Source organism: Mustelus asterias, chromosome 15, assembly GCF_964213995.1.
Source record: "Mustelus asterias chromosome 15, sMusAst1.hap1.1, whole genome shotgun sequence".
NCBI lineage: Eukaryota > Metazoa > Chordata > Chondrichthyes > Carcharhiniformes > Triakidae > Mustelus > Mustelus asterias.
Window position 1 is genome coordinate 50,805,264 of NC_135815.1, and position 18,597 is coordinate 50,823,860.

General features: G+C 38.6%; 1 protein-coding gene across 4 annotated transcripts in view; it reads right to left on the reverse strand.

Annotated features, from left to right (window-relative positions):
- The window catches only part of ppp4r3b (protein phosphatase 4, regulatory subunit 3B), a 62,357-nt gene that overhangs the window by 40,564 nt on the left and 3,196 nt on the right, over positions 1-18,597 (reverse strand). For all 4 annotated transcript variants that reach the window (XR_013499653.1, XR_013499652.1, XM_078229888.1 and 1 more), the window contains exon 4: positions 10,765-11,388. Coding sequence is in view for 2 of the 4 variants with exons in the window: in XM_078229888.1 (XP_078086014.1) it covers positions 10,765-11,388 (624 nt within the window). In the remaining 2 variants the exon portion in view is untranslated. The remainder of the gene's footprint in view (positions 1-10,764; positions 11,389-18,597) is intronic.

Sequence of the window (18,597 nt, forward strand, 5' to 3'; positions counted from 1 at the left end):
TCCAGTTCTGGTCGCCACACTACCAGAAGGACGTGGAGGCTTTGGAGAGAGTACAGAGGAGGTTTACCAGGATGTTGCCTGGTATGGAGGGGAGTAGTTATGAGGAGAGATTGGGTAGACTGGGGTTGTTCTCCCTGGAAAGACAGAGGGTGAGGGGAGACTTAATATAAAATTATGAAAGGCATAGATAGGGTGAACGGTGGGAAGCTTTTCCCCAGGTCGGTGGTGACGTTCACGAGGGGTCATAGGTTCAAGGTGAAGGGGGGGGGGGGGTTTAACACAGATATCAGAAGGACATATTTTACACAGAGGGTGGTGGGGGCCTGGAATGCGCTGCCAGGCAAGGTGGTGGAGGCGGACACACTGGGAACGTTTAAGACTTATCTAGACAGCCATATGAACGGAGTGGGAATGGAGGGATACAAAAGAATGGTCTAGTTTGGACCAGGGAGCGGCGCGGGCTTGGAGGGCCGAAGGGCCTGTTCCTGTGCTGTATTGTTCTTTGTTGTTCTATACAGAAGACATTTCCACCCTCAAAATCATTAGTGTTAATGTAAGCCTACTTGTGACTAATAAATTAATAAATGAATGCTCATTTCTTTCGGGAACTCTATTGAAATTGTCAGGTGCCGTTTAGCTTTTCCCAAATCCATGCCGACGGTCCTTAATTAACCAGCATCTTCAGCTTACATTACAGCCACTAGAAGGTTACCCACCACAGTTAAAGTCAGACAATATAAACCATTTAATGCTCTATCAAAATTTGCAAGTCCAAGGAGATTTGCAAAGATTGTGAGATCCTCCTGTTGTTATTTGATCTGACTGCAGCCAGCTTATGAAGATGCATGCCATCAGAACGTGGCATCATCAATTTTTACAGTACTACTTCCATATCCAGTTATCAAATTGTACATGTCCTCTTCTTATACCTATTTATTTAGGCATTCTGAAAACCTTAGGCAAAAAGGTTCAATTTACATCTATGATTCATTCACCCATATGATTGATTTTTCATCTCTATTTGGCCTTATCCTCAATTTAAGTTTATATTTTTACAAATCATTCACTATTTTTGCTCAAATTTTTCAAATATGACCCCTTTTGAATTTTACTTGCATCGTAATCACCTCCTGTCCATAAGTCTCTTTATTTGGGTTTTGTCTTATTATCCTGGACTAGTTGCTCCTTCTTACCTTGCAATTTTCCTAGTCCACAACCAGAAAGTCAGGAAAAAAAAGTCTAAAATAACTGTTGTGGTCATACTCTAGATGTTCACTCTCTTGACTTCCTTATTTAGAATTAGATTCAGCACTGCTTCTTTCCTTATTGGACTAAAGACAACAGTTATTTAGAAAAACATACTAAAGAGTAAGCAAGATTTTATGCAGAACTGGATAAGTTTGAAAATTTCAGATGATCTAATAACAATTGTAGGAAGAGTAGGCTAAACAGTCCCAATGCCTGCTCTATCATTTAAAATGATCACAGCAGATATTCAACCTCAACTCCATACTCTTCCCTTTCTCCCTTGATGCCCTCAGTACCCAACACGCAACAATGGATATCCATAGCTCTCTCATATAGAGAAATGTTAGATTCACAATCCTGAGTAAAGAAATTCTCATCAGTCCTACATAGCCAGCCACTTGTCTACAGTTTGTAGAGGGTGAATGATGAACAGCAAATAAGGTGGGCACTGGAGGCAAGGGCAAAGGTATTCAGCAGTGCAAATGCGGACAAGTAGTATTAGAAGTGGAATTAGTTGAAATTTGTGCGAGAGGATGAGGTGAGAAACTCAACTTAGAGGTTGAACATGGTGCTAAGATAAATTGTTTGGTTTAGCTTGAGACAGTGATGGAGCCAACGGTGAGATTATGTCACAAAGACTTTATTTTCACGCATTCCTAATTTTGAGAGAGATCATGAAAGCTTCCCAAAACCATATATGTCAAGCAGTCGGCCCAGAGGCAGTGGACAGTATCAAGAGTGGTCATGGAGAAGCAGAGCTGGATGTCATTTGCATGTATTGAAGATAACACTATGCAAATTATATCACAAAAGGGAAGCAAGTGGCTGAGCAAGATGAGAGGGGACAAGGTTTAATCCTTGGAGCAATAAAAGCAACCATGCGACCAGGGTGGGAAGAAACATTGTTACAGATGCTTTATGATTAAATAGTTAAACAGCATACAAAGGTAGTTGCATAAAACTGGATAAAGCTGGAGGTCCACAACCGAGAGGACAACACATTGCGGTCAGTGTCAGAATGATCAATTTGACAGGATATATGACAAGCATTGTATCTTATCAAAAAAACTGTTATACCATATTTATTAAAATCTATTAGGTAAGTAATTGAGTTATTAATTTGCAGAAGTAACTGAGGTTACTTTTGCCCACATTTAAAGATGCAAATCTAAATGAGTTCATAATTAACAATGATCCATATGGATTGTTTTCAATTCTCTTGCTGCTGAGAAAATATGGTTTGAAATTAATGGGAGCATGACTGATTGAACAGAGACTGCATTCAGTAGGAAGCATTTTTTTCTAATTCAGATATTTCCAGTTCTGCAAATAAAGGAGCTGAACTCTGTTTCCATTAAAAACTTGTTAAATTTATAAGGATAGATGCAACAGTCACACTCCTGCCTAGAAATAAAGTAAGGATAAATACAACAGTCATACTGCTGCACAGGGACGTGTCCATTTTGTGGTGTTTGCTCCATTTCTTGTGAAAGAAACCAGCATAGTTAACTCTAAGGTGACATGTTGATATTCAAACATTGTATTTAGAAGTGAACAGCAAATATATTAATCGGTTGCCACATATCTATTTCAATAGGTGTTTGAGGATATCCAACACCAAGTCACTTTTTTATGCACGTTATGACTGGACATACACTAGGTTCAATAGTAACTTTCAAAAGGGAATTGGATTACATACTTGTAATGGAGAAATTTGTATGGCTACAGGATAATAATTGGTTCGCTCTCAAACAGTTGCCACGAACAGGATGGGCAAATGGTCTCCTCTCAGTGCTATATGGTCCATAGACTATGATTTGTGGTTCTTTGACTGTCAGTGTCCTTCAGATCAGTGGACTGGTATGAAAAGGCAAGTTTCCACAAAAATACTCTTCCTTTGATTTCTTGCTTAAAAACTCCAATACAAACACAGAGGTGAGTGCAATTGGAACTTTTGAGACAAGTAATCATGTAATTGTTGCATTTAGGATCTGTAGCAAAACACAACTGTCTCTAGGTCACTTCAAATAGGTGGAATTATTGTTTATCTTCTATTACTAAGGGGAAAATAAAAGACTATGGACCAATGTATTTGTATAAAATCAGCAGTGACCTCAGCATTTCAACATTCAATGTTAGTGCTTGTATTCAGGATGAAGTCCATACTAATAACAGAACATGACCTTACTGTATCATGCATATACAAGGCAAAGAACTCTCCAAAACCTTCACAAGGGCAATAGAGATGGGCAACAAATGCTGGAATTCCCAGCGACATTCACATCCCATGAACAAATATACAAAAATCTCTTGAAAATTAACACCAGCCCAAAAAAGCAGGAATAAAGGAGAAACAGTTTATAAAGTTTGCATATAATACGTCTACATATACAAATATGACACACACCTCAAGTGTACTCGGCAGCCTGCCTATTTCAACATTTTTACAGCAACAGAGCTGTCCTGAGGCCACTACAGTCCCCCTTCGTTGCCAGGCTACTGTGCCCAAAAATTAGTGCCGATTCATTACAATCAGCAGAAATTCTGGCCCCACTGCTCCCTCTCACCCAACCTGCTGAATCCTGTGGATCCACTGCTCCCAATCCTACCCCCACTCCTTTCAATCCACATGGCTCAACCAAGAAACCAGCACATTCTCCGAATGGGATCAATGACAGCAGCTGAGGTTCATGCCCAGGCACAAGCTGTGATGGGACTCCCCACTCCGTAGTTTTGCAACCTGGAAAGCTTGGACCTCAAGGGTCAGCTGAAAGCACAAGGTTGAACACACCAGCATCTACAGAGAGGCAGGTCAGAAAATCATTTCCAAGGGCAGATTCCAAATTTGTAAAATTGGAAATCTGTTCAACAGTAGAAATTTCTTCTCTCTCCAAACACCCCCATGGGATTGAAATATGCATCCATTTATTCGTTATGACTGAAATTTTTAATACAAACCTAGAATTGATATTTCAATTCGTCAAACTTGAATATTTTATAATTGCTTTGACTCAGCATGAAGGGCTTGTTCACTGAACGATGCTGGGACTATATACAATTTTCTGACAGCTACTTTGCTTTTCCCCTACGAGAGCTCAGTTTGCAGATAAATGTTGCCTTCTTTTTAGCTTCATAAATTTGGAACCCTCAAATTTTATTTTAAAATTTGCCCCTCTGATTGTATTGGATCACTGCTTTCCACCCCACTTGCTTGCCTTTCAGTCCAGGGAAGGATCAAGAATGAGAACATTAAGGAAACGATATGGGATCATTTCCTGACTTCAAGTGGTGCCCTGGAAGACCAACAGTATATTTAAAAATTAATGATTATTGGGCAAAGTCACATATTTTAACACCTTGCTATCACCGATCTTCATAAAATACTTTAAATGGTACCTTTCATAACCTGGGAATATCTATTTAGCTCCATAGGTCCAGCATTTTCTCAGAATTCCAGCAGTATTTTGCTTTTGTATGGATTACCCTCTACCGATACTGATGGAGCTCAAAAGTAAAATTACCCGTAGAATACTGGAAAGTGGAAGGGAGGGGAAAAGTTCAAATATTTTGCAAAGGAAAAGCTTTCCTCCCATTCCAATTTAATTTCCATAAACTTAGAAAAGTTCAAATTAAACTGAAGTCAGTCGTTATTTATATAATTTTATGAGCCAATTTCAAGCACAATCTTGAAAACTGTCAACATGTCATCACAAAAGAAAACAGTCAACATTTCACCAATTTGGCATTATTAGTGGTATGTAAGAAATTAAGAGTGTCAGCTTGGTTCAGTTCAGGGGTACTCACTTCCGCCAAAAGGTTGTGGGTTCAAGTGCCACTCCATAATTTGAACACGTTTAGGCCATTCGGGTAGGCAAACATCCCAGACCAGAGAGTTTCTTGCTGTCTTGAAAATCTACCCCTTAATTCTAACTGCACAAACAAATTAACTGGTTATTCTTTTCATCTATTTGTGTGACCTTGTTGTGCAAGAACTGGCGCAATACTTCGTACACCCAGAAAGTAATGAATTGGCTGTGGAGCGCTTTGTGTTATCCAGAGGATATGAAAGCTATTGTAAATAAGTTTTTTCCCTTCATTTTCTGGGTAAAATAGTGTCGTCACAATGCTAATGTACTGATATAGTGTAATAAAACTTGCATTTAAGCCAATATGCTTAAATGCTGTTTAAACACACTTCGTGCGCTCATATTTCACAAACTGGTCATAGAATCCCTACAGTGCAGAAGGTGGCCATTAGGCCCAGAGTCTGCACCAACTCTCCAACAGAGCATCTTACTCAGGCCCACCATCTGCTCTATCCCTGTAACCCCACACAATTATCCTGCTGATTCCCTAACTTACACATCTTTGGACACTAAAGGGTAATTTAACATGGCCAATCCACCTAACCTGCACATTTTTGGACTGTGGAAAGAAACCAGCGCAACTGGAGGAAACCCACACAGACACAGGCAGAACGTGGAAACTTCAGTCACCTAAGACCGGAATTGAACCCAGGTCCCTAGTGCTATGAGACAGCAGTGCTAACTAATGTGCCACTGTGCCTATCTATACCTCACTAATAACCAACCTAGAGGCAATCTGATATCCACAATTATTTGTACGAAATGTAATGCCAAAGAAGATTCCAATTTCAATTTACTTGCACCATAAAAATGTAACAGCAAGCATCATACAACATTGCACAGGGAAAATAATCCATCATTTGCTTCTCAGCAGCCTTTCACAAACATTAGCTGTAGCCAATTGTATGGGTTTTGATTCAAGTTACTAAAAACCCTTTATAACATAGAAACATAGAAAAACTACAACACAAAACAGGCCCTTCAGCCCCACAAGTTGTGCCGAACATATCCCTACCTTCTAGGCCTACCTATAACCCTCCATCCTATTAAGTCCCATGTACTCATTCAGGAGTCTCTTAAAAGACCCTATTGAGTTTGCCTCCACCACCACTGATGGCAACCGATTCCACTCGCCCACCACCCTCTGAGAAAAACTTCCCCCTAACATTTCCCCAGTACCTAACCCCCAGCACCTTAAACCTGCGTCCTCTCGTAGCAGCCATTTCCACCCCGGGAAAAAGTCAAGCAATACTCAAAGTAACTTTTAAAAAAATGAAATCTCGATGAGCAGCATCAGCATCACAATGCTTTTCCCAATAGGAGAAAACATAGCTCGAGATACTTTTACAGTTGCAGACTGTAAACTTCAAATCAAAAAAATCATGCACATAATTAGGCAAAAAAAGTGAATACTTCCAACATTATCATTTAGACCAACTGGCGAGATAAATCTATGGATGACCGCTAAAAGTTCATTTTCATTCATCTACAGCTAAGGAAAAACATCAAGACCACTACTGCCAATTATCTCAAACTAATTTCAGGTATTTATTCATCCATTTAGTTTCCATGTTGATGTAGATATCAAGCACTAACGATACAAGGCTGAGAGAAGTTACGTAGTAGTCACCAAGTTGGACTGAAAAATGGAAAGATAGCACTTTGGATTAACTGGGTCCAACAATGAACACTTGAATTCATAGCCAACGTAGATCATGGCACAATAAATCAACCTCAAACGTCAAAAAAAATCCATCCATCAACAGAGGTTAACAGGTGCAGAGAATAAAATTGGAACAGCTGTTATTGGTGTAGGTGGGCGTCATTTTGAATTGGGTGGGTGTGCGTCTTAAATTGCCACACGACTGTTATCACCTGCTTACCCAAACATGTAGTGCTTAGCAGAAATCTTGCGGCTGACTCCTAATGAGAATATTGCCCTAAACATGCCTTCATTATCTGAAAAATGAAGGGCTGATTTGTATGCTGCGATCTACAGTAAATAATATCTTTAATGACTCGACTGAATTCAACTCAACTCCTCCATCAGGTTATCTTTCACTAATATACAAAACTAAACAATGTAGATGTTGCGATGAATCATTAAACAGTCCAAAGATGTGCAGGTTAGGTTGATTGGCCAGGTTAAAAATTGCCCCTTAGAGTCCTGAGATGCGTAGGTTAGAGGGATTAGTGGGTAAAAATATGTGGGGGTAGGGCCTGGGTGGGATTGTGGTCGGTGCAGACTCGATGGGCCGAATGGCCTCCTTCTGCACTGTAGGGTTTCTATGATCATTTCTATGATTAAGCATAATTTTGAAGTTCTATATTTTAAGAGTGTGACCTGAAATGGAATAACCTGCAATTAATATTGGGAAAGACAAAGGCAAAGTTGTTAACGGCAATACCATGCACTGCAAGTAACGAACGATACACACATCTTCTCTGCTTACAGGTCACAGGATCTAAAATTAAAGGATATTTTTATGGTACCAATTGCTACAATTTTCTTCTGAAATAATCCATTTTGCTATTCGGAAAGAAACCGTAACGTAGATTCAATCCTAAAAAGCTTCTTCCAGTAGATAAAAATCTTATGTTATTCTGCCTCATTCATTCCTGGTAAGAGTTTTAACACTAGGTTAAAGTCCAACAGGTTTATTTGGTAGCAAATGCCATTAGCTTTTGGAGCGCTGCTCCTTCGTCAGATGGAGTGGAAATCTCTTCTCAAACATGGCACAGAGACACAAAATCAAGTTACAGAATACTGATTAGAATGCGAATCTCTACAGCCAACCAGGTCTTAAAGATACAGACAATGTGAGTGGATGGAGCATTAAGCACAGGTTAAAGAGATGTGTATTGTCTCCAGACAGGACAGCCAGTGAGATTTTGCAAGTCCAGGAGGCAAGCGGTGGGGTTACTGATGTTGGGTTTATGTCACACTATCAGTAACCCCCACAGCTTGCCTCCTGGACTTGCAGAATCCCACTGGCTGTTCTGTCTGGAGACAATACACATCTCTTTAACCTGTGCTTAATGCTCCCTCCACTCACATTGTCTGTATCTTTAAGACCTGGTTGGCTGTAGAGATTCGCATTCTAATCAGTATTCTGTAACTTGATTTTGTGTCTCTGTGCCATGTTTGAGAGGAGATTTCCACTCCATCTGACGAAGGAGCAGCACTCCGAAAGCTAATAGCATTTGCTACCAAATAAACCTGTTGGACTTTAACCTAGTGTTGTTAAAACTCTTACCATATTTACCTCAGTCCAATGCCGGCATCTCCACATCATTCATTCCTACCAGCACACTGTAGCTTCAGAATACTATAAAAGCTACTGTATGAATATTTATACTTCAGAGACCTACAACATGAGACAGACAATGGAAGTTATCCAACAATTCTCTAATAATTTATGGGCTATGAGGAAAATCCATTTTACAGTCCTTCCACTTTTAAAAATCTTGTGTCACTCCTTTGGTAAGAACAGAGCATGATAAAGAACATCGACAAACGAGCCTTTTTCAGAGAAACACCAATGTATTCCCAAAAATTGCAGTATCAATAATGCCACAATGTTTGAAAACCACACCTGATACTCAAAATAGTTAACATTTTATTTAAAACTATAATTCAATAATAGCGAACAAAAAAAATCATGTTTGAACTATTTACTTTAACATGATTTAGTAAATTTTCAGTTGATAGTAAATGCTCCCTAGTGTTAACAGGTTTAGCAAAGGTGTGGAGAAACAAAAAGCTCATTTGAGTAAATACTATTTAAAATGTAATTTAGCTCATCAGATATTTAAGAAATGACCACAAATTGTTCCTACAGCCACCATGTCCATTCAATCCTAATATTTTAAAAATCAAAACGTCATGGAAAACTTGAGTAGGCTTTCAAGACACTGTAGTAGCTCCACTGCGAGCAGCAAGATTGTGACTTCTAACTGAATTTGCAGCTGATCCAGACTGAGCCCTAGGAAATTAATGCATTTTAAAGATTTACCATAATTGCCAGCAATATCATTTTCATTGTTCAAGTGGCCTGAGCAACCTGCCAGTGTAGAAGAGCAGGATGAGCATGATACAGGTAGCTACATTTTCAGTTTGCAGAGAATGGGAGGACATTAGAATGTGTTGAAAAATGACAATTATACAGTTATAGGTTTCAGAAGCAATGGAGATGAGGTAGAGATGGAGTTAGGCCAAAATATGCAGGTGATAACAAGTGTTCTCTGATGGTTAGGAAATAAGGTATAATTTTTAAAGTAATTTAACAGGACACCAGTATTTCACATGATCTGGTTTAGCCTGTTAACTGTAATATGGAGCACCAAAGATCCATTTATGCTGGCAATTCATCTAATTTCTCCACCTCAATCCTGCCACAACCTCTATAGTCATGCAATCTGTCCGACACCAAGTCATGGAAAATTGTGACTGATCTCCACCATATCATTGTTTAAACCCTCCAGCATACACTTTGCTCTCTTGCAATTGGTTCTATTCTACTTTTGACTACGTGCTTAGATTAAAAGATATTTCTTTCTCCACTGGTGAGTGTTAATTATGCTCATCACCATTGACATGATTACTTTAATTCCCTTCTTGTTGCCCTCATATCCTCTTCAAAACCTCTCCAAAATGTAGTTGCCTATATTCAGACTTGCACTAATTCCTGTCTGCTCATCCTCATTAAGCCACACCGTGAGTTTCTGCTTTGCATCAACACTAAATCTGCAGTGCAAATACAAAATTAGGATCCAACCAAATTCTGCATCAAAAGGGGACAGAGACCATGCAGGCGCGCACACACCCTGGAAAGAGGAAAACTCATCACTTCCATTTGGATATGGAGCATAAATCCAATCAAATAATGTTTAAAGGCGGTTGGATATTTTTTCAACCATCTATACTCTTTTAAACCTACCTGAAAATCAATTTAAACATTTAGACAGGCCAGACATTGGCATCAGCATGAAACAAACTTGAGATTTAACTATATGGAGAAATCACACAGCCACATGTAAATTTGTTCCTGGAAAGGAAAATTAATGTTTCATCTAGGCAGAGTGAAAAAAAAGGAAAAATAGCAAATGCTGGAGATCTGAAATAAAAAATTATTAAATCCCAGAAATTACAGGTCAGTCAGGATCTGTAAAGAGAAAGAAAAGTTAACGTTTCAGCCACCTACCCTTGAGCAGGGAAACTGAAACCCAAACTACAACTTTTGGTCTCCCCCCAACAGGGTGCAATGCAAATGCGAACTAAAGTTTCTATTCTCCATTGTAAAAACTTTACAGTCAGATACATTTGGATATGAGCAATCAGCAATGTTGCCTGGAAAGGTTATAATTGGTTGGGGAAAACCAATGTAAACTGATCTCAACTGGGGGGGGGGGGGGGGGGGGGGGGGTGTGTGTGTGTGTGTGTGTGTAAGCATTAATCACTCAAAGAACATAGGAACAGCAAAAATAAAGTGCCTATATGATTGCCAAAGTGTAGATCTTTCTTTACACAAGAGGGAACCCCCAAGATTCTCGGAATGAATCAGAGTAATGGTCCAATATATCCATAAAGTTTTCAGCAATCAAATCTGTAAAATCAACTTAATGTTAATATCTTTATAAAATAACTCACCTGCAACATGCTAACAATCTCCACTTTGTTGAAGAATATAAATGATGTTAGCGTGGATAAAAAGTTCTCCTCAAATACAGATGGGGTGGGTAAAATGATATCCTGGATATACTGCACCCGGTATGTTTGGTGAATTTTTTGTTTCAGTTCAGTGTCTGTGATAGGTATAACCTCTTTAAATTTGGCTGTTTTGGTCAAAAATTCTCTGTGCTTTCTGGGATGAGGTAAGGAAGGATCATATTCCAAACACCCCACCACATCCATAATGCACTCATCTGAAAACATCACCTCAAACAGTGCGGCTTTATTGAGGAACAAAATGCCTCTGATGATTTCATACAAGTGATGTAGACCTTCTGTGTTCTCCAGGTCCTCACAAACTTGGAATAGCTGCAACAGTTTTTTAATGTAGCCCTCATTTTCCAAAGCCAGTGCTAACTTCTCTCTGCGGATAGGAGAGGAGAGAACTGAGGTTACCAAGTCGGCAATCTCTTCCAGTTTGTTTAGTTCACATGGTGGAAGATCAACTGTATGAGTAGTTTCAGGCATTTCTTCAAACCGCTCTTCTTCAGACTCATCAATGATGTCCTGAGTGATATCTAGTGACGGGTCTCGTCCCTGCACCTGTGAATGCCAATAAAGGGTTCATTTGAAACATATTCTGCTACTGCAACCTGCAAAATAAATACATTGCAAACCTGCTGTAAAGAATGCTCGAAATAGTTAGCCCTAATTGTACATTGATGTTACGTATTTAGCATTCTTAGTTTTTTCTTTAAATATGGAAAGCAATTCCTCAATTTAAATTTGGCTGATATGCACACTAATTTGAGATGCTTTATATTATCCGGGGGACAAAAGCTCTCTATCCTATGCATTGATTTAAAATAACCAGTAAATTGCTCATGGTCAATTAGCAAATCCAAGCTTGGAACCAGAATTGATACACTTCTGAAACATGGTCGACAAAAGTTGACTGGCTAGAGCATGCAACAAACACCAAGACAGCCGATAGTTTACAATAGCAAAATACAGCAAAGCTGTGACCAAAAATGTGACAGCAGAACATGCAGGAAATCAAAAATGCCAGTTTTTTTTTAGTCCTTTTGCCACCCACTCTTCCGTCAACCAAGGTTGCACAGAGCCTTACCTCTAATGCTCAGAAGTTGTCAACTCCAAGATATTCTGCAATGTTCCCTACAGCCAACCGCTAAGAAACTCAGGTCATTATCACCAAATGCTCATGTTACCTCTCAATGAGCTTCAAGACCAACCTGATACTGTTCACATCAAGACCAACTGAATCGGGGTTGGATCCCATATCTTCTATTCCACAGCACTACCCATTACTGCTCCAATATTCAACATTCAAGTCGCCCCATACATTTGTGAACTTTGAACTTATCAAAGCCATTTGCTATCAAAACTAAGTTCCTTCATCGAGTAAAATTACATCCATATTAAGTTTTAAACCCTACATTGAATGCTTCAACTGAGAAGGAAACTGGCAGAACAGGGATACAAAGGCGCTGGGGCACTACCACATAGCATAACAAAATGCGGCCATGCATATTTTCACTCATGCCATTGAATGACAAACGAAATCATAACTAATATGTGGGAAGAATGGGAATAGCGCACAGTAGAAAGAGGACAAGCATGCAGGGGGGGGGGGGGGGGAGAATAAACACCCATGTTTAAAATATTTTCCAAATAGAACATTGAGTACCTGTAAAGAAAGACCCAAGTTAATTTCAGATTTAACATTCATTTTTAGATTCATAGCTCCAGCAGAACTTTGTAGTCGCCAATGAAAAGAATGCCGGATGAACACAAAATGCCATTTTAAGCACATTTTACAAACAAGCAGTTCTCAATAGTTCAGCATTACCAGGGCTATAGGAGACCAAAAAGGAGAATCTAGAGACATTATTTGGTAGCAAAATTGAGATGTATTAAATATATCCAGAAGAGCAGTCATAGACAATAAACATGGCCCTAATTCTTCAATTCCTTATTTGTAGAGAATTCTTTTAGACGTGTTAACAATAATGAGAGAAGAACGGAGGAATCCATTAACAATATTAATGGCACCAGTCATACAAGTGCAGGGCAGAAACAAACAGCAACAAAAAACTGATTCTACGTGTGGAACTCAAATACAATGTCCAAGCGTGATAGTAATTTTGGGCACCAACCTAAATATTAATTTGGCAAATAACTGAAATCAGCTGCAGCACTGTTGACAAATGTGAAAGCCAGGGATTTTCCTGTGAAGAGAACAGGAGAATAAATCACCCCAACCAATCTTGTCCTTCTTCCAACAGCCAATCTACATGGCCTTAAGTATAGATTGATGGCAATGCGCTGAGTCATTTGCTTGTCCCTCCTGCCATAATAATTTTCTTGATTCTGATTGGAATTAAAACTATTTTAAAAACTACAACAATTTAACTAAACATCGAGACATCAGAACTTTAAAAAAGTTCACTTCAAAAAAATGACACTAAATAGCTGCAGAATAATTCAGTAGACAAATTTAACAGCTCAATATTCATATAAAAGGCGTTTCTCCCTTTCAAGCTCTCTCATGTCATACGCTACCAGAAAGGATTAGTTAGTTATGAGCCTATATTAAATCATATGGATCTAAAATAGAATGAAAGAACCCGTTTTTATATTGCACCCATCACAATTTCAGGACATTGCGAATTACATAACAAATTTCTAAAACGTAGTAATTATTGTAATGTAGAAAGCATGGCAGCCAATTTGCACAAAGCAAGGTCCTACAAACAGCAAAATGAAACAGTCTTGGCTTTTCAGTCTCCTGGCAGGGAAACAATTTCTATGTATCTTTCTACATCAACTGGAGGCCAGTATCTGTGTGGGGGAAAAGTTGAATTCACAGACCTTTGCACCCAATCAATTTGAAAAAAGCTTCTAGATGTCTTTTGTACATGGCATTATCATGAAAATATTGTAACTATTAACTGATACCTAGATTTAATGGACAAAACCATATGTCAACATCAGTTCCAATAACACTAGGAACTAGATGAATATGGACTGGTTTTACATTGGAATCAATACTGCCCTCACTTGGTAAATTAACGTACTTTCAGCAACTTCAATTTTCTTCATAAAATAGTGGTGGCTTCTGATTTCATTTTTATCAGAATTTGAATTCTATCTTTATAATTATACTAATTACAGCATCCAGTTACTGCTTAAATAAATGGTTGAGGCAAAGATGTCTGACATTAATTACCTCACTTAAGTTGCATACCAATGTTGAATATTTGGATGAACAAAAAGTTACATTTTGGGACAATTAAGCTTAAATCCTTAAGATTTAAAAAAAACTCAAATTAATAAATGGTACTCAGTAAGACAAAACATTAACAAATGGTTGAACTGTCTTGAAAATTATGGAATAATAAAATATTTTATGTAATAAAAAGCTATTATTTGCAAGTTGAACTTTAACCAACTGATCATTTGTTGCTCAAAAACATCAGATAATGCACATAACCAGTAAAAGTATATCACACTTCTTTTTAACACCAAGCAAACACGAGGAATTTTCTGCACCACTCCCTATCAAAAGGAGGAAATAAGATGTCCAGAAGCTGTGTGTGATTACTGAGAATGCTGCATTTGTCTTGTGAGGCTAGAAATTTATTCTACTATCTCCATGTACAGAAAGTATACTCTGGTTCGAGCAAATGCCTTGGGTGTATTTGCCACTTTCCTCTTGATGCAACTGTTTGCAAAGATTTCCTCTCATCTTGATGACCTATAGCCATAATCCATTCCAATAAACCCCATCACACTAATCCTACAGATACCAGAAAATCCATCATGACTTGTTCAAATACAAATTCTCGCAGAAATAAACCTAGTGACCAAATTCTTAGCAGTTGGCTATAACATGGTATGGTGCAATATTGCCATTCTGCTCATTCTTTTTATGTCTTGTCAGCAATCCCCTGCCCCCACAACAACCACCAAGTAATAGCTGCTGGCACACAAATCACATAATTCAAATTAGGTTAAAGACTTGCGATTCCAGGTTATAGTTGTTAACTGGCCAACTTTTTAGAAAAAAAACCTCTAACCCACAAAAGCAGCACAACCATCATGTTTTAGTCCTTACTAGAGCATAATTTGTTACAAGTTATGACAATGAACATGACAGACAAAATCATATATTCATTCGGTTGAAGTTAATTGGAAAACATCAGAGCTACCAACTTAAAACCCCATATTCTCCTCTTTCTTTATTTGCAACTGCAATCCTCCTTTTCAAGGTTCAGTTGTTCTACTATTTCATCAAGAATGGTTTTCTTCAAAATATATTGTAATTTGTTCTTTACTCTTCACGATAACCCACACATTGAATTATATTTGCCACATATCTACCAACTCCAAGTTGAGAAGTGGTCAGAATCATTACAGCACTGGAAGTGGCTACTCAGCCTGTAATGTTCATGCCAGCTCTCTGCAAGAACAATTCAGCTAGACCCATTCTTTAGACTTGCAAATTTCTCTTCAGATGCTTATCCAATTCCCTTTTGAGAGCCACAGTTGAATCGGCTTTCACCACTCTCGGGCAATGCATTCTAGATCCTGACCACTTGCTGCATATAAACTTCTCACATTGCTTTTGGCTCTTTTGCCAGTCACTAAATCAGTTATCAGTGTCCCCGGTTCTCACGCTGCCAAAGGAAACAATATTTCTTATATTTTTCATCTAGATCTCATGATTTGAAACACCTTTTAAATCTCTTAACTTCTCTTCCCCAAGGACAGCGTAGCTTTTGCAATATGCTGAAATAACTCAAGTCCCTCGTCCCATGGAAACACACAAGCCTTTCCAAGCACCCTCTCTAAAGCCATCACATCTTTCCTCAAGCACAGTGCCCAGAATTGGACATGATGCTTCAGCTGAGGATGAAACTGTTATACAAAAGACTCAACTTACTAACTTTTGTACTTCATGCCTCTATTTCTAAAGCCCATGACCCGTATGCCCTTTTAACCACTTTTTCAATCTGCCCCGTTGCCACTGATCTATGCACATATATTCCCCAGGTTTGCTGTTCCTGCACCCATTTTAGAATGATGTCCTTTATTTTTTTATTGCCTCTCCTCGTTTGTACTATAAGTTATAATACACCACACTTCCCTGCATTAAATTTCATCTTTGCCTACCAATTCCACCAGCCTGACTCTGGCAAATCTATCACTATCCTCCACACAATGTAATTTTTCCAATTTTGCATCATGCACAAATTTTGAAATGGTGCCTTGTACATCCAACCTAGGTTCATTAATATACAAGAAGAAAAGCAGGGCTGGCCCCTTGGGAACCCCAATTAATAGGGCGGCACGGTAGCACAGTGGTTAGCACTGCTGCTTCACAGCTCCAGGGACCTGGGTTCGATTCCCGGCTTGGGTCACTGTCTGTGTGGAGTTTGCACATTCTCCTTGTGTCTGCGTGGGTTTCCTCCGGGTGCTCCGGTTTCCTCCCACAGTCCAAAGATGTGCGGGTTAGGTTGATTGGCCATGCTAAAAATTGCCCCTTAGAGTCCTGAGATGCGTAGGTTAAAGGGATTAGCGGGTAAAATATGTAGGGATATGGGGGCCTGGGTGGGATTGTGGTCGGTGCAGACTCGATGGGCCAAATGGCCTCCTTCTGCACTGTAGGGTTTCTATGATTCTATGATAATACCTTCCTCTAGTTTGAAAAACAACCATTCACCACTACTGCACTGTTTTCTGTGTTCAGCCAGATTCATAACCATGATGCCATTTCTATTTATTCCGTTAAGGGACGCACAGTCATAAATGATCTTAAAGTTTGAATGGGTTAGAATCGGAATGCTACTAGATAGTGTCTTCTGAATTGGTGTTGGGATTTGTACTCATACAGATGAGTTTGGCAAGTCCATTATCGTAGACAATTTTTAGATAGGCAACTGCATAATTCTTCAAATCAGAGGTCAGACAATATCACAGGTTATGACTAGTCGTCATCATCTGAAATCTCAGATATTCTCAAAACTTAATTCCAGACATCTATTATACCTACTATGCTTGCTCAAATTCAGTCTGAGATGTATCCTTCATGGTTCAATTCCAATTATAACCCAACCTATAAGATCATGTGACATAATGTGCTTCCCTTAACGAGACTGTTATTGTGTTTAGCTATCAGAATTGTAACAGTCAGCCTTGTTACCCACATGGCAAATCTCAAAAATCATAATTTCCTACCTTCTCAAAAACATGAGAATCCCAAGTGAAAAATACTAATACTCAAATCAGACTTATGATTGGAGTTGGCGCAGATGGGCCGAATAGCCTCCTTCTGCACTGTAGGGATTCTATGGAAAGTTAGTTTTCATGACGATTTCACCTCCACCCCAAATTAATGCCATTTCCAGTACATTATTCAAATAAGACACGAGCACCCATGGAACCACATGTATAATCAGTGGCTTCAACATAAAGAAAACGGTACGATTATAAAATCCCATTCTTAGTCTCTTATATATAGGTTAACAAAGTGCATTTTATATAAAAGATATGCATCCTACATGGTAAAATTCTCAATTGAGCGCTGATGTGCGAATAGATATACAGAGCAAGATTGTGGAACAAAAAGGCTACAATAGGGATATAATCTATTGGTTTTTGTAGATGGACATTGAAGACAACAGTATTGCTACCAATGTGAATCTGTACAGGACAACAAACACACCACGATTAGAATGCTCAAGAGAGTTTTTGCCTGATGGAGGACTAGTGTTGCCGATAGTAGAGTTGAATGTAGATTTACTAGAATGAGGCCAAGATGAGAAATTTAAACACACTGGAAGAGGTAAGAGGGGAATAAATGTTCAAAAGATGTAAAGTGAAGTATTATTTCCACTGGTCAATAACCAAGAGTTAGAAAATTCAGTGGCTATTAAAGTAAAATGAAACAACATTCAAGAAGGAATTAAAACACTTTGGGGATGAGATATATTAATACGGAATTATTATTAGTGATAATGTGGGCCCAGCCCATATGGGTAATGGACCAAGTAAATACTCCTTGCCAAAATTCTGAACAGTTCGGAACATTAAAGTTTATTCAAAAACTTTTTATTACTTGCTTTTGAAAGCACTTTGTTCTCCATGAGTTATTTGAATTGATGGGCACAGGGTAGATACAAAACATCTGTAACAGAACTTCTGGTTTTCACTGTTAATATAAAATAGGTATAACATAACTTTAGAAGACAACCATTAGTAGTTGAATTTGACTGAAGAGAGTCCATTTAGAATAGTCCTATTTTATGTTCAGCACGGGGCCTTTTTAAGTAATGGCCCGAATAGAAGGACACCACTAAAATATAGATGCAATTCTTTAAAATAAAAGATTCTTTTAAAATATGACTAACAACTGACCGCACAAATTAGTTGGGTTAGATGACACAAGTATAACTGAAATTTATCTTGAGCAAGGGCTAAAAAAAGATATTTACAATTTAAGCATTTGGATCTCTTTAGGTAACAATTAAGTGGTCTACTCAGGGTATAGGGTCAATCATCTTGCTGATGTTGCAAATGATACTTTGAACTGTAACCTAACAATCTTGAAAGAGCAAAAACTAAGTTGCCAGGTACAGTACTAGAAATAGTGCAGAAGAGGCCCTTTGGCCCAACAAGTCTGCACCGACACATTAGAAAAACCTGAACTCCCACCTGCCAGCACTTGGCCCTTGTGCCGTAAACCAGAGGTGATGGGTTATTGCCCAAATGAAAAACTAGAAATGTGTT